This window comes from Oxyura jamaicensis, chromosome 1 (genome assembly GCF_011077185.1).
Source record: "Oxyura jamaicensis isolate SHBP4307 breed ruddy duck chromosome 1, BPBGC_Ojam_1.0, whole genome shotgun sequence".
In the NCBI taxonomy this organism is placed as follows: Eukaryota; Metazoa; Chordata; class Aves; order Anseriformes; family Anatidae; genus Oxyura; species Oxyura jamaicensis.
This window is the reverse complement of record NC_048893.1, coordinates 73529790-73553456: the sequence shown is the minus strand read 5'-3', so window position 1 is coordinate 73553456 and position 23667 is coordinate 73529790. Positions and strand designations below refer to the sequence as shown.

The window sequence follows — 23667 nt, the reverse complement described above, 5'->3', positions numbered from 1 at the left end:
AAGTCAATCAATGTCATAGCCAGGGATGGGATGGAAAGTTCTTGCCAATTTACTAATGAATTAGTACACCGTTGGGTTAAAATCAAGAGGTAGAAGATTGGGTAACACTAGAGTGGCCAGACTTCAACAAGTTGAAGCTGCTGGCTCTTGTCTGGTGAGGTACATTACAACCTTAAAGTGAAGATTTTCCTGGTAACTCTTCTTGAAAAGTAGAATAAGCACGATGAACCAAACCTGAGTTGTATATGAAAAACTGCACTTGCAAGTGGAAATGACATTTTCAAGCTTGATTCATTGAAGTGTAATCAATAGCTGGGACACAGCTGTTGACTAGGAAGCCAGCATATGGAGTTTATCTGTGATTGTCTGAGGAAAATAAGAACTTGTGCGCACATTAGCCATACAGTTCTGTCATAGTAATTGCTGTTTATATTTAAATCTTGCCAGATTGACAGTAAATCTAACTGGGACTCTGACATTTTTAAGGTTTTGGAGAAAATGGTATGTAAAGATGAGCTAAAGTGCTAAAAGTGAACTCAGTGCTGTGCTGCTATCTATAGTATTTCCTGTCTCACAATAGTCCACCCAGCTGTCTTCTGTATAGCTCAATGCTCAATCCCAAGTAATGATGCACAGAAGACATAATTCTGCAATGCAGCACAGTGCCAATGGCAGCTGTCGATTCACTATCCCCACACATTAATGAAGACTACAGAGGTTCCTCTCAGATCCATCAGAGATGCCCATGAGCCTATTACTGAGCCAAGCAGTGCTGTTACTGAAAGTTACCCAGAGTATTCAGAAAACAAAGAGCACTCATCAGGCCAGGAAAAAAAAAAAAAAAAAAAAAAAAAAAGGCATTTAGATCTCTGAAATACTGCAAAATGTTCATCCTAATTACCAGAAAGCACATGGGAACAGCTAAAGTAAAATTCACTGATTTGATTCACTGGCTTGTGCGAGTAGCTCAGACAGGGAATGCACAAAGAGCCCAGCCCCACTGCTTCAAGGACAGCTCCAGCCTCAGAAGAGGAGGTGCAGCAGGAGAAAATGTGAAACCAAGCATGTGGTTCTTCTCACAGCTTCTTCCTGTTTCCTACCTTTTAAAGTTAGTTTGTTCTTTCTGCCTTTCACAAAGGTTGGTCATGGCACAGAGCAGTGCTTAATACAGTCCTGTCTTTTGGTCAAAAATCAATGTGCTATGAAGTGGAGGACTTGCCTCTGCCCACTTTGTCAGAGGATCTCCCTCCTGTGTAGCAGCATCTCACAGTAATGGGTGAGTGTCCCAGAATAAATGCCTCTTGAGAATCAGGTTATTCCATTTACTACTACAGTTGATAATTTTCAAACTTCAGCTTGGTGTTACAATAAATATTTTCTCCTTTAGATCAAAGAAACATACCAGGAAGCTTCTGCCTGATTGCCCCCATCTAATGACCAAGGGAAGTCTTGCCACTATGCATGGGCATTGCCAGCCTGGCTTGCTCACTGGAGTGGTGCCTCACAGTACTGTTCAGTGGGGACTGTGGCACAGCAGGCAGCAAAGCAAAGGCATGCTGGACATGCAATGTGCTGGCATTGTGTATTGCTGTAGGTAAGAAAATACACTCTAGTTTACTGTCAGACACAATCCAGATGATTTACACCATAAGCATGTGTGTGGGAGCTTGCTTACCACAGGCTTCATTCTCTTGTTATAGCTAGTTTCCTTTGTTCTATAGTGTTCTTTCTGACGTGAGCTTGAAACAAAAGAAAATTGCCTCTTTTTTAGTCATCCCAGAAATGATGTGTCATAAGTGAATGCTGAATTTCCTGCCTCCTGGACTCCTTGTCTGTTTTTCTGAGCTTAGAAGTTGTACCTTTTCTTTGAATTATTACTGTGATGATCTAAGGAAATCAAATAGTTTCCTCCATCACATTATCTTTATTTGAGCATGAATTCAATGAATCAGGGTTGGGAGAAAAAAAAAAAAAAAAAGCATTGTATTTGTTACTCATTGTGGTTTTCTTGCTGCATGACCCTCCCTGGGATCTAATATCCATCCATATGCCAAGCCTGACCCCCAGCATGTGTACGCTGGCATAGCCACATAAAATCACTGCAATGACACTGTCTTCCTCAGCCTAATATGCCTATATGCCATATGGCCTAATATGTCAGCATGTGGATATATGATCTAACAGACAAAGATACAGAGCCAGTTAAGTGCCCAGTGAATGCACTGGTGCACAAGCAGCAGAACAAGTGATTTTACACAAAGTTTGTGCTAGCTTAGGCTCAAAAATGTTCCCTCCAGATCTGTCTTCTTTGGCTGGTAATGCTTGCTTTAAATACCATTCTGTGCTGTTTTGGCATTTCCTCCACCCCTTCATTGACAGAACTTGTCTGTGGAGCTGAACGGGAATTTTTTGGAAGTGGGAGCATTTAAGCAGATAGACAGAGAAGCTGCGGGGCACCAACAAATAAATGATAACAGCCCTCACTAAACATAATGCAGATGCAAGTTTCAGCAGTCAAAGAGATTTACTTGCTCCTGCTGCTCCATCAGGGGATATACCTCCACAAGACTGTGACATAGCTCTATCGTGTCTTGTTCTTGCCTCCGCAAGATGCTTGCATAGTTTCAAACAGAAAGCAGGTATCTGCAACAGGTTAAAGCAAGAGATGGAAGAGAAAGACAAGGGTAAAATAACTGGAGATTACCATGCTTAACTTGGCGTTTTCCAAATAGGTCAGAGTGGTGGAGGCAGAGGGTTTAGAGTGTGTCTGTAGCTAACATCTGCTCTCTTTCCCACAAAATAATTGAGTGCTCAGCTGGGCTTCTCCCCACAGACCTTGCAGCTGTGGCAGACTATCAGGCAGTGGTATGTCATTCCTGGAGAATCAGCTGTGTAATCTGGTCATCTGGGACTCCAAAACCCACAGTCCCTTGACATATTCCTTTTACAGGTCAGTGATTTAGACAGCTGGAAGGTTTGGTGGTCTCCATGTCATCAGTGAAACTTTTTCCTCACTTAACGCCCCACCTCGTTCCCCGGTGGTCTGCATCAGATTAGCTGGTGAAAAATTGGCAGGTTTCTGCCATGAGTCTTGATCTACTGGAAGGGATTACTGCTCCAGGTGCTGCTAGCCAAGTGTCCTGCCTCTGCCATTTCATGTCCCAAAACATCTCTTCTTGCTGAGGACTTGTTTCTTGGTTGTGTTCACAATGACACTATCCTCGCCTCCTGGATCCCTCTCTTCATGCTGCTTACTGGAAGAGCAGCTGACCTGCCTGGGCTGTGTGCAAGACAATGGAGCACATAGGAAAACATTTCCCATAGCATCTGTTGGAGTCACTAGAAATGGTGTGTGTCTGTGATGCATGTGAGCACAATGTCTCCTGTTTTGGAAGTGTCCTAAGTCTTGTTCTCCCCATTCATTTCCTGCTGGGCTCTCTCTCCTTAGTCTTATGCTCCCATGTAGCAATAGGTGGTAGAGTCACATTTAATTATTTTCATAATAATATTTTATTGATGTTGGAAGCTCAAGTCATTGTTAACAGAGATTATTTCCACCTGTGAGATTCCAAAAGGCATTGGCAGGTGTGCCCAACTCTCAGGCTAACTGCTTCCCCACTGAAAGCAAATTCCAGGTTAAATAAATCTTGAAACTCGAGTCATGGGAGGGGATGTGAGCTCAGAGCAGGAGACCTCACTCCCACCCACCCTGTTTTGGAAATGCCATTTATGTGCTCTCAGTTGGATAAGACAAAATTTTTTGCAACTGCCTGAAACTCGTCTTGGTTGAAGTCAGTGGGGGCCTGTGTCAGTATCCCAGTATGCCTTTGATGTGTGATTCCCAGTTAATGTGGGGGCAATCGTCTGCATAATTTTTATGAAAAGCAGGAGCACAGCTTGCCTTAATGTTCTTCTATATAAAATAAGAGATGTTTAATTTAAAAATACCATCACATACATAATGCAGCTTTGGCAGCTGACAGCCCAAGCTGATTACTGTAGGCAATAGAGATCCTGTGGGCTGAATGTGGGTGGAGGACATGAAAGGCCTATGACTTTTAAGTCTTTTTTTTTCCATCATACTTTATCATTAGAAATGCATCACAGATTTTGTTCCACCTTACCAAAATGCTCTGGTAATCTCCTGTGGTCAGGGTGGGGATGGGGGCTTCTTGCACTGTTTGACAAAATTGTCAGTAACTTTCTTGTATGTTAAAGGCAGTTCATTATTAAATGCTAAATGCTGTCCTTATAGCACAAAGTGAGGAAGATACATGGCGCTGAACTGGAGAACTATAAGTAGAGCTGCTGGCTTCTCCTGATGATTTCCAGCCTTGGCAAAAACCTTGCTGAAGTTGCTTAAGTTGCTTGCTTTTGCTTGGCTTCACAGTTAATGTGGCAGGAAGGTTGTCCAGGGGAAAGCCTCTGTGGCCCTGGTGCTGCCCTAGGGAAGTGCCTGCAGCGCACCTTGGGTAGAAAACGAACCCCAAAACAGCTACTGACTGGAAACCCTGCTCAGCCCCATTCAGAGTTTTGGGTCAGTCTGCTGGTGCCACCTCACCAGCAACATGCAGCACATCCCCAGCTAGCAAGAGATCCCTGCTGGGAGGGACGGTGGAAGCACTGGTTGGTGAGTGAAGAAAGAAGGCAAGATGAAGGCAAGAAGCCACCATGGCAGGAACAGGGCCTGGGGCTTTGCAGGGGAGGTGGCACTCCTGAAACCTTCTCTAGTGTCCTCCCAGGTACCTACAGTGGCAATCACAAGCACAAGATAGCATCAAGGGCTTTGCCCCACGCTAGCCATTCCTGCCCTGGGGCCACCTTTTCAGCAGTGTTGGTGCAACACCTATGGTGGCCTCCAGGCAAGGCTTTGGCAACAAGCTGTGACTCCAGCAGGCTGTCAAGCCCTGGCCCAGCCATGCTTGGCTTAGGCTCCTGCCTGGGGGCACCAGCAGGTCTCACTTCCCAGGCCCCACACCCTGGGGTGCTATTTTGGCACTGTCCTCAGGCCCTGGCCTGGTGGTGCCATGGGGTGGCTGTGTCACTGCCCAGCCTTAAAACCAGTTCATGCTCCGCCCCAGGGCTGGGGGTGTCTCAGGAGCTTTAAGCTGCTCCTTAAATTAATTTTCAGACTCGCTTGAGTGGAAAGTTTTGTTTCTTTGTTGTTGTTGTTTGGTGGGGCCTGGTGGTCAGCAAGTGCTCCGAGGAAATTGTATGGGTGGTACGCAGGCCCTGGGTGCTCCTGGGCCCTCAGGCACTGCCATGCATGCTGACATTGTACCTTGTTAATTTACTTACACTACACCTGCTCCAGGGCATGTGGAGCGCTGTGCCATGCCTCCTCTGCCCTGTCTGTCTGAGGGGTTTGGGCTGCTGTAGTGGGTTTATGTGACAAGGTTTTGGTAGCAGGGGGCCATAGGGGTGGCTTCTGTGAGAAGGATCTAGAAGCTGCCCCATGTTTGGTAAGGGCCCCACTGCCGACCAGAACTGAGCCAATAAGTGATGTTGTTTGCGCCTCTGTGAGAGCAGATTTAAGACGGAAAAAAACCACACTGCGCCACACAGCAGCTGGGAGAGTGAGAGGAGTGAGGAACAGCCTTGCAGGCGCCAAGGTCAGTGAAGAAGGAGGGGGAGAGGTGCTCCAGGCGCCGGAGCAGAAGTCCCCTGTGGCCTGTGGTGTGGACCATGGTGAAGCAGGATGTCCCCCTGCAGCCCATGGAGTACCACGGTGGAGCAGGGTTCCACGCTGCAGCCCATGGAGGAGACCACGGTGGAGCAGGTGGCCCTGCACCAATGGAGGCTGCGGCCTGTGGAAGACCCCTGCCGGAGCAGATTCCAGGCCGGACCTGCAGCCCGTGGAGAGGAGACCACGCAGGAGCAGGTGACCTGGCAGGAGCTGCTGCCTGTGGGGGACCCAGGCTGGAACAGTTTGCTCCTGAGGGATGGACCCTGTGGTACGGACCCATATCTGGAGCAGTTCTTGAAGAGCTGCTGCCTGTGGGAAGCCCACGCTGGATCAGTTCAGCAAGGACTGCATCCCGTGGGTGGGACCCCACAGCACAGGGGACGAGAGTGACCAAGAAGGAGCGGCAGAGAAGAATTTCTATAGACTGACCATAGCCCCCATTCCCCCATTCCCCTGCGCCGCTCAGGGGGAGGAGGTGGAAGAGGGTGGATGGGGGGGGAAGGTGCTTTTGGTTTCTTTCCTTTGTTTCTCACTTCTCTAGCTCGTTCGTAATAGGCAATAAATCTTACTATCTCCCTATGCTGAGTCTGTTTTGCCCATCACAATAATTACTGCGCGATCTCCTTGTCCTTATCTCAACCCTTGAGCCCCTTTCATCGTATTTTCTCCCTGTTCCTCTTTGAGGAGGGGGAGTGAGAGAGCGGTTGTGGTGGAGCTCGGTCACCCACCCGAGCGAAACCATCACAGCTGCTGTGGAAAGTGCATTGCTGTGAATTCAGCACATGATGCAGAAATGTTGTTTAAGAGCTTATATATGTGTGTATTTTTTTAAAGAATATCATTCTCTCCTAACAAAGTTACTATTATTTACACGTTTATGGGTCCTTATACTAAAAATAAGCATGGGCTGCAGGAGGTAAGGGAAGAGAACTGGCTTGAAGCCAGCCTGCCGAGACCAATGCAAGGTAAATCAAGCTCAGCCTTGTGTCAAAAGAGGCCCACCTGGGCAAAGAAAAACATTTACCCATCTCATGCAAGAATGAGAATACTGAGAGTTTACTTGGTGGGTCATTGTCTCACATCTGCAGCATTTGCATGCAGGGCTGGAATAGATGTGCTGCCAAACAGCCTGCTGGGTGCCTGCATGCTGCTGCTGCAGCTCACAACTTGGTTCTCAGTGCACACCTGTGTTCAAAACTGCTTTCTCCTTCAGCATTTACAACTAACCACTCAGTTACAAACGTGCCATCCACAGGAGAAACAATGGGAAGCTCATCATAGTGTATTATTCATAAACCTGACTCATTCAGATGGATCATTTGCAGTTAGTGAACTTAAAGTGATTACTTCTTACCATGTTGTCTGTCAAAACATGGGGACTGAGAAGTGATGCTTTCATTCCTCATCTTCATTCACAACCTTTTGGGTTTTAGTTCCCTGTTAATTTCTTGGCTTTTAACATTTTGCTATTTTTATTTCAGATTATTCAACTTGTTCAGCTCCAATGAGCTGCACATACAGTAAAATCACTGTTATCAAAAGCTGGTTCAGTTCAGCCAATTCTTGTTCCAGATGTTCAGATGGTAATTCCATCACTTCGGAGATTTCATGTTCTTTTAAAACTTTAACAGCAAATGCTTATGGTTTTCGCCTTAGATCTTATTTATTTCATCTTTAAAAACATTATGTTTCAATAGCCAATGGAAGAATTTTACATTTGATTTAAAATAGGATTATGTCTAAAGTAGGATATTGAATTACTGATGAGTCCAGTTTAAGTGTTTACATATGCATATGTAAAAGCATATGCATGTACTTTAAAAGAAAACAAGATTTTTCTTCACCACGTAGCCTGAAGTCCCGGTTTCCAGAGATTATGGGGGACATTTAGGTTTGCAAAACACCTGCCAAAAGATAATGGATACTTCTGACTTTTGCTTTATTTTAAACGTGAAAACATAATTCCTTCCATGCCTGAGATGGATTGAAGCTTCTTTTGAATGTTCCTTGTATGTGTTTTGTATATAAGTTAAAGACCTCAAATTTGAACTTTTTGACATTTTTGATTGAATTTTAAGGTGGTGTATGTATAAATATACCACTGCTCTACACAGTTTTACAAGAAGCCATCTCAGGAGGGGGAACTGGAGAATAAGTTACTTGGAAATACTTAAGTGGTTCTCTGCTGAACCCAGGATTAATAGAAATCATCTGCAGATGTTAAGAAGAAACAAGAATAGCTTTGATCACTTAAATTTGAAACTTTCTTTGAGAACAGTTTTAAGATAAAGTAGTTATTTTAGGAACCAGTGACATTGTTATAGAAAATGGACATAGGTATTGTCATTGAAACAGATTTTTTTTTTTTTTTTTTTTTTTTTGCATTCAGTTACCTGAATTAAAAGAGAAGTGTCTCTTTAAAGATGTTTGTAGAAGTTTTTGAGAGACAGAGACAAGAGCCCCACAGCAGGGCTGCTGATGCTGAATCCGAGCCCTGACGCCTGTGCGTTAGCAAATTGTACATTAGTAAGCTGATGGAGTAGTAAGATCATTTTGTAGGATGGTGTTTAACCAATAAGAAGCGACAGCCGCAGGTATTTTTGTGAAGCCAAGCTGCCAGAGGAGGTATGCCTTCCACCTTCAGCAAGATCAGACTGAGTATATTAATCTTGTCTGAGACACACATTGATTTATCCAGCCTTATTTTGTTTTGCTGTGCTCACACATTTTCTTTTCCTTACATTTCATTTTCCACATATATAGGCTTTCATCATTCACTAACCGGTTCACTTCTGCAGCTCCCATTCTCTGTCCATCTGTTGCAGTGAAGGAGCTGCAATGGCAGCAGCAGACCGAGAAAGCATGAAGAAGATCCAGCTCAAGAAGAAGGAGTGACCCCATGGCCTGGCAGTGCTTCTGAGCTGTTTTGATCACCAATATGCCCTTATCCTAGCACAGCCTTTTCTTCCCCTGTCATTCAGCAGTGCTTTCACCAGACTGAAAGGTGAACAAACATTTGCATATTCCCATGAAATAACTCCATGTTTATATTCTATTTTTAATATTAATTTTTTTTGGCTCCTGTTCTTGGAATATTTAATTTCATGAAAATCCTCAATATTTATCTCATTATCCCAACTGTGTTGCTCTGTTTCTCTAAATGTCAAAATCAGTGCTTTGTCTGGGATGGAAGCTAAAACATTTAACCAACTTTAATGGAGACATCATTGAATAAATGCAGTCTGAAAAGGGATTTTGACATCTAGATTTAAATTGTTTGTATAGCAACTTCAGTAAAATATCCAGATACTTTTGTAATCAGAAAAAGCAACTACTTCTCTTGTTAACCAGCAGATAATTGAAATTGTGTTCATCTTGTACACCCTTTGATGAGAAGGAAGAAGTCTGATTTTAATTCCCCCCACTGTCTTGTGAATGGTCCTCAAATGGTTTATTTTAGGTAAATAATGTAACGGGCTAGGTGAAGTCCTAGCTATAAGCTCTTCATATCAACCATATAACTCAGATATGACTTACTTCCCACTTAAACAAAATCCCTTTGTCTCTTCTTTTCCTTACCCTTAATACAGAAAGACAGGACTCATAAGTGATGTGGAGAATAAAGATCATTTTTATTTTTATTTTTTTTTTTTCTAACCTAAAAAAAGTAGGAATCCTTCACAAACGAAAGCTTTATTCTCTCCATTCCTAAGGTGCAAATTCTCTGGGAAGAGAGAGAGACTAAAAAAGAGAGTAGCTAAACTGATGATCACTGCCTTCTTGTGCTCCTCCTGAGCTGTGTTTTCCATGTTTCTCTCTTTCTTTCAGAATAAAATAATCCCTGTTATGGTTGTCTGTCACTTTGCTCAGAGCAAGGCAAGTGTCACTTTGACTGATGTAGTAAGACATCTTGGTCACAATCCTAGTCAGCCCATAAGACTTTTCTTACCACCTCCCATTTCTCTAGACAGGAAGGTTTTAGTAACTTTGTGTGATTAACTTGTGTGGTGCTTGATACCTGCAAGCATCCCTTCCCACCCTGCATGTTGAGGGTGAATCAGCCTCGCAGCCTGTTGCGGTTTCCCACGCCTGTGAGTCACCCACAGAATACGTTTGCCGGAGAAGTCAGTCCAGGAACAAGCACGGTTTGTGTACCTCAGACTCTTAGAAATGGGAAGCAAATGCAGTTCCTGTTCTCATCAAGGCAGGATACCGTCGCCTTCCCCTGAGGCCCTTGTGGCCCTAGTATGTAAGGAATGTCTGAACCTGCCTTGTTTTCCTCTTTTGAAGGCCAGCTCTGTGGTTAAAGCAGGAGCCTAGAGGCCAGCTGATCAGGCTGGCTTTGACACTGACTCACTGTGAGATCTTGAGCAAGTCACTACAGTTATGTCTACAGTGTGCCAGGCAGAGATATCTGCTGTGACTCTGGAGCCGGGTCAGGCCCTGCACATTGGCTGCCTTTGCCAGCTGTGAGCCCAGGGTGAGTGAGCCCAGGGACTGGACAGTTGTGAGCACAACTCGTCTCCTCCGTGTTGTGCCTACATACCACCATGCTCAGAGGTCTCTGTATGGTGTTACACTGCAAACCTGGATATATCCTGCACCCCTTTATTCCTCATTTTCTTCCTTGGTGGTGCAGGATAAATCAATTTTTTTTGGTTGGGTGCTTTTTTTTTATTTTAATTTAAAAAGGGATGTTTTTTATTTTTTTTTTTTTTTTTTTTTTTTTCTGTACTAGTGCTTTATTTGCTAAAGAGCCCAGCTAAAAGGATTTGGGGTATAGCTATAAGCCTGATTTTAGCAGAAATATAGAAAGACTACATGCAAGACCACCAGCGGCGCAGTACAGAAGTTGATGCTGAGAACAAACTGGACCAAAGGATGTGCTTGCTGAGTACCGGGGAAAGTTCGAAAAAAAAATTAAGGTGGCAGTCTTCATGCATTTCCCCAGGGAATGGGAATGAGGAGGTCATTATGAAAGGAACTAATGGATGATAATATCTATATGCAAACAGTGCTGGGCAAAATGGAGCATCATGAGTTCAGAATTAGTGAAAGTTATCCTAATGGTCAGGGCACAGAAGCTTAAGTGTAGGATGTCAACACCAGCCAGACACAGCTGAAAGGCAGTGGTGCGGTCAGATGTGAACAACAGTGTACAAGGAATAGACTTGTCTGTGCCTAGAAGAAAAGCCTTCCTCAGATTAGGCAGATGTTACAAGTTGAATCTCCTGAAGGGCTTTCAGTAGGTACTGGAAGAAAAGAGTGCTGTTCGTTGTGTCCTGCTGTGTCCACCATGCCTGCTTTTCTCTGATAACATTGTGCAGTACTTAGGGACTCAGGTGTTTGCCTTGCTGGTATTGTTGCATCGTGCAAGCTGTGTGTGTGTGTATGGAGTATTAAATTATTTAAGTGGAGGGGTGTTTATTTGGCACATTCCACCAATAGGTCTATCAGTAAAAGTTAGCACTGCTACCTCTATGTTTTTCTTGACTACTGTCACACCACTTTGTTATGGAATGTTTTTTCCTGTGTCTGAAGATAAACACTACAAATACCCAAAGGGCTTCTGACTTTTCTTGATCGAGACATTATATTTACTGGGTATATCAAATATCAGCTACTGAATGTAAGTAATTATCTTCTTACAGAAAGAGAGAATGCTACAAGAATTGCCTGGGCATGAACCTGAAGAGTACTTGAGCCCAGTGAAGCTACATCTATAGCTACATGAGCCAGCAGGAGACCTCCATGGAAAGAAAAATGTTTTGTAGGCCTGCAGAAATTTAAGAACATAAAACATACTTTAGAACTGCGTTTTTTCCTTTTCTGGTTTTAAATGATTGCTATCATCCAAAATAACAAAAAGACAAAGCCCATCTGAACCACCATCTAAGGTTGTCTCTTGCTCACGTTCTACATAGAATGACCATCTTCTCCCTGTTATTATTTTTTGTTATTCTCAGACATGGCCTGAGACTTCTCTTATGTTCTCCTCAGTGTTCAGGCTAAAGAAGTTTTCCTGCAGCCAATTACTTTTCCACCCACGTGGATGTGTAAAGTTTTATGGAGAACTTTCATGCCCAGTTGAAAAACAAACGAACAAACTTGACTTTGATTTTTCCTGCTAATACTTCAGGGGCTAACTGTACAAGCTTCCCAGGTAAAATATGCAAAGCTAGTTATCTCAGTAGTCTGGTGATGGGAATTCCATGACTGAAACAATCCCATGCACAGGAGCAGATCGGTCATTTCTTAAGTGGTCTTCTTCCTTCTGGGAGATTTAAACTACAGTAATGTCTTTCTTTGTGTCTTCATGTCTTTCTGGCCAGCCCAGCAGAGCCAAGGCAGCATCCCTTCTGTGAGTTCAGCAGTCTGTTCAGTGTGCGAGGCTTTTCTTACAGCATTTTCAAAAGCCTAGCTGCAGGCAGAGGCAGCAATGGGACAGCCAAGGTCAGAAGTTTGACAGTTTGGGGGGGGGGGGGGGGGAGGGGGGCAGTGGAAGGTACAGTTTTGGGGGCATTTTGTACTGGGGCTGCTGTGGAGTAAGTCAATGCTATTGGCACCGAACCTCCTCTCTTCCTCTCCTTTTTAGGAAGGGTTTATACAAGAATTTAAACATAAGGAGGAAAGCTAAATTATTGATTTGACAGCTAGAAACTGTGCACTGCTTTGTCCCAGGACTGAACGTAATTTCATACATAAGCTTGAGGTTTTGGCTCAGATAATTAGCTCTGTGATAGTTAAGTGCTTAATAGCCAGGATACTAAAGGTAGCTGAAAGCCAGGACAGCTCTGACAGCAGAGCTATGATAGCTGGTCAGAAAGCAATCATTCCCAAAATAGATGCAGCTTCTAACAGTAAAACAATTTCTGCTGAGTGGGCAAATTCCAGCTTCCTCGAGTGAAATAAGCTACCCTGACAGAAGCACGGTTCTCTCTGCTTATCCTCATGTCTGCACAAGGTGCTTTGGCTGGCACTGCTCTGCCACCGATGGGCCTGATCCCACACAGCTCTGACTGACATCGCCATGCCAGAGGATGTAGAAGCAGAGACCTGACCTGAGACCACCCTGGCTCAGCTTCAGGGTTAACACCCATCTGTGAACACAGGGAGCTACTCACCAAATCTGCTTTTTAAGCTCTCCTGAAATGAAAGCACATGCACAGCCTAGGTGTGAAATCATCACCCATGTGGAAGAAGATCCCTCAGCTCTTCTAGCTGTTGTGCTTTAGGAAGTGGTTTAGGTCTAAACGTAAGACTTCTGGGCCTCAGCAACCTGCTGAAATTTTAAATAAAATGAAATAGAATTGGCTGTGGTGTACACAGACTGTTGTTGTATTTAGGAGCCCTGCCCATGAGGAAGCACTGATATGGAGGTATGGGGCTAATGACTGTTGTGCTGCTAAAAAGCAGATGACTTCCAGGTGAGAGCAAAATTGAAGTGTGGATCACTAGAAGTCATGAACACTCCAGCATGAGTCACTTAAATTGTAAAATGAGATAGTGATGCCTGTGAGTGTTGCAAGGATAACCACATTAAAAACTGTTTAAAAAACAACAAAAAATGTTTATCATTCAGGAGGAAGGTTAAAGCAAAAACAGAGTAGATACACCAGGGATTTAATAAGAGTGCTATTAATGGCTATTTTGCAATGGGTTTAATCTGCTCTTGCAGTTGCTGCCGGTGAATGGCACGGTCCTGCTTGTGCCCCTGCCTCTACGCTCCAAATGCCTGCTTTGCAGCAGGGATCTTGGGGGCCTGATCCAACTGAAAAAGTCATTTTTTCACTCATTCAGACCAACCCAACCCATTAGGGAGGTTCCTGTGAGGCTGGCAACCTGATGAGGGACAGAGTGATGCCCAGGTGGGTGGTCAGGCAGTGCTGGAGCAGCTTATATATGAACCCACATTCTTCGCTGTACAATGCTGTCAATGCATGACTCCTAGCACCACATTCATAAGACAGTGTAAGTCAGTATCTGTTGTACCTTCAAAATGCCTCTGCAGCTCTTGAAATACTGTGCTTAACATTATTTATTGATTTGCAACCACAGTAAGCAAGGGAAAAGATCTTTCCCTTTATCTGCTCAAGCGATGAAAAATGTTAGAAAACACTCTGATTTGTCATGATCTCCCACAGCCTTCACAGGAGGGACTTCTGAGATGCTTGCATTCAGATACCACATTTTCACAAAGGTAGAGAAAATCAACCTTTCCTTGCAAACCAGCCTTGAGCAGGAAAGGCTAAACTATTTTGGGAGATGAGAGATAAGCATGCCAGAAAGCCTTATCAGAGATGTGTCTTAACTTGCAAAGATACTTTCTTTGATGCAAACAGTTGTTTGAAACGTTCTGTCAGCTCAGATTTGCCTTCAGATGAACCTCACTTGTATGCCGTCCTAATGAAGCTCTTCTGAATTACTTTAATAAGAATCCTCACTTTCTGAATTAAAGTGTTAAAAAAAAAAAAAAGTTATCAGAAATGAATAGTTGACTCAGAAAACTGACTGAAAAGGCATGGAGATCAACAGTTGTTCCAACAGCCTGCTATGGTGCGAGTGAACACTAGTCATCTCCAGAGGGACAAAGGATGGAGAGCTGGACCCAGGAACCCAGCACTAGTGTGTAGCCAACAGCAAGCTGCAGAGCAAAACAGTAACACTGATGGCTTCAATGAAGGTTTGAGAAAATGGGCAAAAAGACCAACTGTAGAATGTGATACAGCAATGTCAAAAACTGTAGTTAGCCACCAAAGTTTTGAGATGGAAGAACTAGAAGATAAGAAGGAAAACCAGGGATTAGTAACCATGTGGCTGCCTTTCCTTGTTTTCTTGCAGCCTAAGACTTGACCCCTCTTGAATCTGTGATGTACTCCATCCAGCTTTGTGGCAACCCTGCAGGCTGGTAACCTGCCAGAAAAAGGTGTTTTGCATCAGCTTTTCCTCTCTGTAAACTGTGCTTGAACAGTGAATGGCACAAGCCAAATCAGGTCGAGAACTCAAAATGTTTACTTTCCAAGTGGTTCTGAATAGAAAATTTCATATTTTTTTAGAAGTTACAGTCAGAAATGATGCACAACCAAACCACTTTTTCACATCCAAAACGATTAAATTAAGCGCTTTGTCTAACCCGTCCTGTGGAGGAGGGGACGGGAGGAAGAGCTCCAGGAATAAAGAAATTTAGCGTCGTGAATCCCGAACCCGGGCTCTGCGGGTTGACCTGGCCGCCAGGCGCGCAAGGCTGGTGTCCTCCCGTTGGCCAACGGAGCTGGGTGCCATGATCGACCCTTGGGGCTCCCCAGGAGCCGTCCGAGGGATGCGGAATAGTATCCCAGCCCGGCAGCAGAGAGCAAGAACCGGCAGCCGAAGCGCGAAGGCGGCGGGAGGAAGCCGGGGGAAGCCACCCGGCACCTGGGGGCTGTGGCTGAGGGGCGGCGGGGGGCTGCCGGCGCCGCTCCCTCCTTTCCCGCCTGCCTCGGCCGGCCGAGTGACTGCGGTGGAGCCCAATCAGGGCCCCAGCCCGGCCCAGCGCTGCCGCCCGCCCCGTCGGGGAGGCCCGGCCCCGGGGCGGGGAGCGAGCAGATCGCTCGGCGCGGCGCGGCCCCGCTGGGTCCTGGCCACCGTGTGCCAGGCGGGGCCGCCCGGAGCAGGCGGCAAGTAGAGGCGCGGCCGACCTGGGAGCGCCCGGCGCGGCCGACCTGGGAGCGCCCGGCGCGGCTTCGGGAGCAGGTAAGGGAGAGCCGGGCTCCTGCGGGGGGCTCCCGAGGCTCGGCACGAAGCCGGCGTAGCCAGCTCAGCCGCCCCGCCCCGCCCCGTCCCGTCCCGCCGCCGTGCGGGCACCGAGCCCGGGGCCACCGCCTGGCCGGGCGTCCTAGGAGCTGGACGGCTCCCAGCCCCATAGGGGGTCCCCGCTGTCTGCTCCCGTCCCCGTAGGAGGTCTCTGCCGCCTAACCCCGGCCCCACGGGCCCCCCTGGAACCGCTCGCCCGCGGCCCTGGCCTGGCTTGGGCGGAGGAGCCCGGCTGCCCTCCCTCTGGGTTGCCGCCCCCGGGCCGGGCGAGGGAACGTGACCCCGCCGCAGCCCGGCTGGAGGTGAGCTGGAGTCGGCCCTGGTGAGCGCCCTGGAGCTGGCTTTCGTCCCCGGAGTAGCGTTTAGGAGGTTTTGGGGAGCGGGAGCCTCTGCTTTCATCGGTGCGGGCTGCGGTGGGACGCTGTAGTTAGGAGTGCTGTGAAGCTTCAGCTGGGAGTCATATCCTGCACGAGCAAATGTGTTTTGATTTAAGGCCTGGGGTTCTTACATCCTGTAATTATTTTTTCTACGTCTGTTTCTTTTAGTTCTGGGAGTTGGGTGAGCTGAAATAGCTGTGCTAGCTCACACCCTGGATGAGGTGCAGCTGTAGCAATGAAAAGGTGCTTTGTACCTATGTAGCTGTTTCCATGGGAAGAAATAAGCCATTCTGTTAAGTGCTTAGCTGCGATATAACATCATGCTTGTGCTCTCCTGTGGAAGTACAGTGCAGGTGATTTAGGGGAAACACAGATGCAGTATTTGGGACGTGCACTCAGTTGTGTCTGGAGCCTTCAGACTCTGCTGGTTCTGTTTATTTCAGCCTGAGCTCAGATACTACCAGCAGCAAAACGTGTGAGCTCTGGCATGTATTGAAATGGCAGCACGATTGAGCAATGAGAATGTCTGCATTCCAAAAACTAAGCAGCAAAAATGGGTCACCTGGAATGAGACTATTTTTTGTGCTTACCTGATCGAGTATCTGACAGCAAGATGTTTCGGTGTGCCAAATCCAGATTTATTACTTCTATTAAAGGTAGCAGCCGTCGCTTGAGGATTTATGTTTGTCAAGGACAAAAGTGGCTTGCAGTTACAATAAAAACGTGAATACAGATTTCAGTAAAACTGGTGAGATTCATGAGGCAGCACTGCAGACAGGTTGCAGGGGCATCCCAGAAACCAGGAAAACTGAAATCTGTTCTAAGTTTTGGTTCCAAACCCGGCAAGCGTTTTGGTCAAGAGAGACTTTTTTGTGTCGGTAGGAAGTGAGGAGCTGCAGTGCTCCACAGTTTGGGTGGAAGCCATCCTGGGAGAGTTTTGACAACAGGATTTAGTGTAATTTCTTGAAAAGCTGTTTGGTGCAGATCAGCTCCTAGAAGCGGAGGGAATTGTTTGGTGTGCCAGTGAGAAACTGACTCAGTATGTGCTGTGTGGCTCTTAAAGATCAGTGTTGCCATGCCTGGAGTACAAAGCCGCTGTTTCTCTCCTCCCTGAAGGCAGCGTCAGCTGCACGTGTTTGGCTGCAGAGCTGGGCCTGTGAGAGTCGTCTCTCTCTCCAGCAGCATTGCTCCTATTCTGAGGCACTGCTGCTTTTGAGCAAGGTGCTGTTAGGTATTCCACAGCTGCTGTAACTCTGTCAAGAGCCCAAGTCAAAATACATCGTGCCAGATTCAGGCACCTCCTCAGCTTCAGTCGGTTTTGTCCTGGGTTTTCATTCTGTGTGCTGGCTCAGTTCTAGGTTTAGCAGATCAGCTGAAGAACATTTGAGCTGCTCTGCTCTCTGCACATGTCCACAGTAGATTGGTGCTGCAGAAAAATCTGCGAGTAACGTTTCTGCTTCCATGCAGGGTGGAGTGCCTTGAGGTCAGGGATGTCACATGGAGCAGAAGGCTCTGCTGAATGTCATCTTCTGTTCCTACATAGATGCGAGTCATGTTTCTGCTTTGGGCTGTGCTGTCTTTTGCAGTTTAAAACGTGTTGCAGGAAGTAATGAGGTTCTGATTAACAGATCTCTGGAGGTGTACTGGGAGACTTTGCTTGCAAGCTGTGTCTGTGAAGATAACTTGGCATTCCTGAAATGATAGCCATTCCCAGGACGCTGAGGTTAGTTCTGACCTGGTGCTGCCAGCCTGGTCCCATCGCTCGCCGGTGATGAGGAGGACCATATCTGCTCTCTGATCACCAGCTGGGTCAGGATGGTCTGAGGAGAGGAAACGCCATGTACTGATGTGCATGGTCCCGCATGCTGCATGAGGTTTTGTCTTAAATCTGCCAGCATAGGGTGTCTGTGGTTTTTGCATCAAGGAGTCAAGACAGTTTCAATGAGGAGAAACTTATTCCTCTGAAGTAAGAGCTCTGGAACAAAGGTGGCTTGTTTACTTTCTTAACAGTGATCTGATGACATCAAAGTGTACCTCTGGCTTACTGAGGACAAGATAGTGCTGCTGCTGACCCATTAGAGTTACTAATTTCCTTCGTGGTGCTTCAAATTGTGTGTTTTGTGTGATGGCGAGGGAGCACAGAGAAGTGCCTGTGTCACAGGTCTGATACAACTGTCCAAAATGTGTCCTTAGCCCCTGGGATGGGGTAAGAGGAGTGCAAGAAAGTAAATGCTCGTTCCTAGGGAGTCTGTTGATTTGGAGTAGTTTTTGGTAGAGAAGGAAATAGCCCAAATATCTGTCAGGATTCAGGGAGGCAGTGGAGCATCCTGGAAATTTCTGTGGTGTTAGTTCGATGAAGCCCCTGTCCCACTGCTGACTATCTCCATGCCTTTTGTTAAGGTGCTGGTGACCTGTGCCTCAGCTCCTAAATGGCAATGTGCAGGTTAGGTTGCTATACCTGAGGTGGCTGCTTCTCATCCATCTGTACCTTTGTTATTTACCGGTTTCAAAGCAAAGCTCAACTTTTGTTGCTTCTTTAAAGATCTCTGATAATGTTCTGGCCTATTTCTGTATGGCCTCGCTTTGGCAGGCAGGCATTGTTGTGTTTGCTCTTGTGTGCAGCTTCTGTGTACAGCTGTGTGTTAATAAATAAAAACACCTAATACCTTAATAAATAAAACCACTTAGTACCTTTCTATACTTAGGCTGAGTGGTTTTCCCCCCATTTGTCATTCTGAGATCCCATTAGTTATCTCATTAGCAACTCTGCTCTTGGATGCAGTCCAAGAGAGGTAAACTACATTGTCTTGCCTCCTATTTACTGCTGGTGTCTATACCCAGGCACTCACTTAACATTTATTCATCATCTATTATGAATTCACACCCTGCCTTGCCCTGCTGTACATCCATTTTTGTGCCCAGAGCCCAGGTTATGTGTTGTGGTGTCTCCTTAACAGAAATACTATGTCTCGTTCTCCTCCTGTGCCAGTCTTTGCATGTGTGCTGACTGTTCTGGCTGCAGCAGGATGAGGGCATCAGCCTGCCCTGTGCCTTGGTAGGACAGTGAGCGATACTGCTGGAAGGATCGCTGCTGAACAGGTGATCTGTGAGTGGAGGATCTCAGAAATCAACGATGTTCACTGTTCAGATAGCGCTTCGAAGACGCTGTTTTTATGAAGAGTGGTTTTATGAACATGAATCTTTATAGCCTGTCATAGGAAAGGCAGCGTGTTACTTTTGAGAGATTACATCTCCTGGTTCTTGAGAAGTCAGCACCCAATCCGGGATTAAAGCTTGGTCTTTTTGGCAACCCTCTTGCCACAGGGTTATCAGCAGCTGTTGCATCTCTAACTTCAGTCAACTGAGAGTTCAGCAGATGGATACGCTGAGCTGTAACACCTATCGTGGGGTCTTTGCCTAGGCTCTCTCCTTGCTCTGAGTGCCCTAGCAAGGGTGTTCAGCCATGAACACACAGCAAGATGCAGGTAGTGATGTGTCAGTTTTCCACCTCTCTTTTTCCATCCCTCTCTCTGCAGTTGTCTTGTGTTTTGGTCCAGCTCAGAGAGAGAAGACTGGACGTCTGTTATTTTTCTAGCAGTGTTTGCTGCCAAGATCATAGCTTTAATTCTGTGTAAAGAATTGAATTTTCCATCAATAATTAAGTCATCACAGTGGATTTTCAGTTGCTTGCCGATTGTATGCATTGCCCTTGCTACGGGCATATGTGATTACCTGATACCTTTAACTTCCAGAGCATTTTGTCCCTCTGTGACTTATGTTGTACATGAGGAAAATGTGGTGTTTTAAAGCGTTATGCTTTTTCTAACTGCTCTGCTTCTGTTTCTGTCAGAAGGCCAACATAAACCAATTACGTAAAGAGTTTATTTCTTTCCTCAGTGGAAATGTATTTAGATACAGGTCTTGAAACCAGCCATAGCTGTATTCTTCCTTCTCTCTGTGCCCTCCTTAGCCACCTTCATCTGTAACGGAGAAGGCAGGAGGAGAATGTGGAAGGGCTTGGTCTGTGCAGTCCAGCCTGGCAAACCCAACTGATCCCCAGCAGTTATTCCCCTGGGTGGGAGTCCTGTGCTGTCTTGCTTTTGACTGCTTTGTCCCTCCAGGCCACAAGAGCTAAAGTTTCACCAGCACTGTCTCCACGAGAGGTGCTCTGTGGGGGGAGTGCCGCTAAATCTTGCCCTCGTTGCTTGCATGCTGCATCTTTTCCTGCATGTTGTCTCAGGGCCACAGGGAACAGCCCCTGGTGTAGACTAGAGATGTTCTGCTCTTTCATCAAAAGCATGGTACAAGTGTACCACACAAACTTATCAAATTAGCAGCAGGATCCCTTCCTGGGGAAGGGTGGTGACTGTGATCCCATGACAGCTTTACACATGGCTGTCCCTGTGCTGTGTGGTGGGCATGGCCCAGTGAACCTGATTCACTTGTGGTTGTGTGATAAATGACTGAGTCCCAAATAGAACTCTAATTAAAGTTTGTAATTTATTAAGCGAATAGAGGCAAGCAAACAGTGCTGGGTGCACCTGGAGTCTCTGCTCCACCAAGATGCACACCTCTTACATCAGGTGGCTGATACATATTCATCACTATTCCTAGAAAAGGCAGGGTTATTATAATTAGTTCCCGGAATACCAATCCTCTCTGGACGTGTGCGTATCAGTCTCTGGTGGACTTTCTGGGGGTCTCTTGTGCTGAAGGCTCGTAGTCTTCCTCCCAGGCTTTGTCCTTCGGTCGTCCTTCAACTCCCCCTTTCTCCTTATCTGGGGGATCTCTTTGCCGGATATCAGAGGCTTGGGCAGTGTCCCATGCAAAAGTCAGCAGTTTCCTAAAAAAAAACTCCTTGGTCCTCTTATCTCCCAGACTAGAGTCTCAATGTTCGCCTTTCAAACCCTCTATTTACACAAATGGCTGGACCGTTCCTTTGCATGATACTAGAACTATATACACTAATCACTCTGTTTCTCTTAAATAGAAGGTTATATTTCGTCATGTGGCCCTAGCATTGTTCCATACTGACACAAATCAAATGAACACATTTCACAGTTGTATGTGGTTGTACATACATGGGCTGAATGACTGGCTTTGTGTGAGGAATAGGACATCTCATGGCAAGTTCTGAAATTCAAATAGAAGGTCCTTAAAAATAACTATGTATTTTTTCTTTTGTCCAAGGAGAAGAATTCAGGGAGTGAATCAGAAGCTGTTCTATTGGTGTTTGCCTCTTGAAGCAGAACTCAGCAGAACTTTGGAATTGGTTTCTCTCTCTACAGCAGTGAGGTACGGTTAAGGTTTGATCATGTTCATGCTTGAAGGGAGTGACCAAGCCGTGGCTTGGGCAGGCTGCATTCAGTTCATCGCGATAGTTTCTGGGGCTTGTGGTTTATTGCTGGCTACTGCTTTTCTGGCAACCCCTAAGGGAAAGGGCAGTGGCAACATGCTTGCTGCACAACCAGCAGTTGATCTGAGTGAGGTTCCTGCAGTCAGTCACTGACTTTGAGGATGTGCTGGATTTACTTTGTGTGCTATGTGACACTGAAAGTCTTTTGGCAAGGCAGCTATTGAACTGAGCAGAACCTCCAAGGTTCAGTGAACTTCAGTGCCATTCAAAGGATCTGGAGTTGTCCAGAAAGTCTAGGTAGGTGTTTTCCTGAAGTCTTGAATTGATACTTTCTCTCTAAAGTATATGTACATATTAGCTGTAGCTATAGGTTCAGGGAGAAATCCAGCCTCAAAGGTATAAGCATTGTTGAAGCAGGTGAGCTATTTTAAGTGGCCTAAATCACAAGGAGTGTGAGTATGGGGAGAAGAATGTGCAGGCCCTTGGAGGCTGTTCTCTGTGTTTTCACAGAGTCATGAGATTGGCATGTGAAGGTGTGTGTAGGATCAAATTAAGGTTGTGCAGAGCATGATGCTAATAATTAACGTCTCTCTGAACCGGCAAGTGACAAAAACTATCTTCATTGTACAAAAGCGTTGAGCTGTTGCTGTGTTTTTGAACATAGTTATTATCCTGCATGGCTGTAGCACTGGTCATGGGTTCCGTACAGCTCAACAACAGCACAGACAGTGTGGGTTTGTAAAAATCACCCTTGCAGTATGGACGCTGCTAGAATCAGTTTTCCCTTAGCCTTGGGTCAGGTACTCAAGTCATGAAAAAGTCCTGCAGAGGTGAAGTGTTGGCAACAAGAGGGAGCATGTAGCTAATTGGGATCTCTTCAGTTAGAGTGTAGAGGGATATTAATAGATACCAGCCATGTGATTGCTGTTCTACCTTGCTGTGTAAGGCTTTCTGGTAGATTCATAGTGTCTTCTCTACCACCTAGCTTAAAGGTAGCACTAGTTTATTTGTGTCCATCCTGGAGAAGTGCACAGAGTGTGTTGCCTCTGAGAGCTGCAGAAAACAGGGTGCAGATGGAGGCAAGGGCATGGATGGGGCCATGCTGGGGAAGTGGTGACTGTGTGGGGGCCAGGAGCAATCCCGGTGCTAGGACCCAGTGGATTCCCCATCCAAATGTCCTCACTGGAAGGCAGGCTGCTGTGGTGGGGGGTGGTGGCATAATGGATGGCTCTGCTCCCTCTGCTGCTCAGCTGGAGCCTTCTTGCTCTCTGTTCTCTACGGAAGGCACCTCTGATAGGCTTTTGCTCAAAGGGTGGGAGGGGTGGTACATTGAGGTCCTTTTATAAGAACAAGACAAAAACTTAATCCTCCCAAGATGCTGATGTGCTGAAAATGCAAGGTCCTCTGTAGCACAGCTGACAAGCGCTTTGGGTAGCATACCTCCTGGGGACTTCTCTGTGCTGCAAGGGGGCCCTTCACGTTTTCTCCGCAGTTCCTGTCCACTGTTGTGCACGCAGTGGGGCAAGGTCTGCCTTAGGAAGAGGTGGGTGCATTGACCAGCTAATCTCTGGGAAAGGCACATGGGATCTAGGTGCCTCCCAATGGTTGGGTGCTAGCTTTGTAGTGCCTTCTATCCTGCTTCCAAAACATCATTAAGCAGAGGAGGCATTTTTTAACTCTTAATTTAAATCTGTGGGAAGTTGTTTTTGGTTCAGAGCAGGGATCTGAAAAGGCTTGTCAGTTGGATCTTAGAACCATTCAGCTTTTTTTTTATGTAACCAAAGTTAATTTAACATGTGATAGCACTTTTAATTTACGTTTTTAAAGGAAACATCAGGTGAAAGTTCAGAAATGCATATTTATGTATCTTGTCTAAGCTAGGGTCTAAGAACTTGTTTCTTTCAATGAAAAATAATTTATTGTCTTAGGCTGGGATTCTTTTCTGTTTTTGTGGTTTTTGTCCTCTCCAAAAAGAGCATATAGTGGCTTACATTGGTTTACCCCTTCCTTTAGGTATGATACGTGTTATTAACAGGTTCCAACCAAAAATGTCCTCTCAGAGGTTTCCTGACATGTCCTGTTAGTGTTCCACCTCCCATGCAGTGCTGGGCAGGACCACTGAAACCTCTGACAGTCCTGGTATAGAAACTTGTTTTCATGGATATCCGCAGGATCCACAGCACAATCAGGAATTTGGACACCATGTGAGTGCATCTTTTCTCACTGCCCTTGCTGGGGGCACAGATGTGCCCCCCTTACACTCCCTAGCCTCGTAGGTGTATGGAGCATAGCTGTGGCTGGGGTGTTTTTAGCGTGGGCCGGTCTGACCACTGCTGAGAGCGGTGAAAATGCCGCAATGCTCTCTAGACACTGTGCTTCCACCCACAGCGGCGGCACCCATACACCCCAAAGACTGTGATGACGTTTCTCAGCAAGCTTCCCATGGATGATGAATC

General features: G+C 46.0%; 2 protein-coding genes across 11 annotated transcripts in view; one reads left to right on the top strand and one right to left on the bottom strand.

The window, feature by feature from the left end:
* Positions 1–14154: 14154 nt before the first annotated feature.
* LOC118160595 (translation initiation factor IF-2-like) lies at positions 14155–15588 on the bottom strand. Its single transcript, XM_035315419.1, has 2 exons — positions 14820–15588; positions 14155–14599 (listed from the first exon to the last, which is right to left on the bottom strand). Exons 1-2 carry the CDS (start codon positions 15586–15588, stop codon positions 14529–14531), a joined length of 840 nt encoding a protein of 279 aa, XP_035171310.1. The 3' UTR covers positions 14155–14528.
* Positions 15281–23667, top strand: part of PPFIBP1 (PPFIA binding protein 1) — a 113776-nt gene continuing 105389 nt past the window's right edge. For all 10 annotated transcript variants that reach the window (XM_035321318.1, XM_035321296.1, XM_035321288.1 and 7 more), the window contains exon 1: positions 15281–15418. The gene's annotated coding sequence lies outside the window, so the exon portion shown is untranslated. The remainder of the gene's footprint in view (positions 15419–23667) is intronic.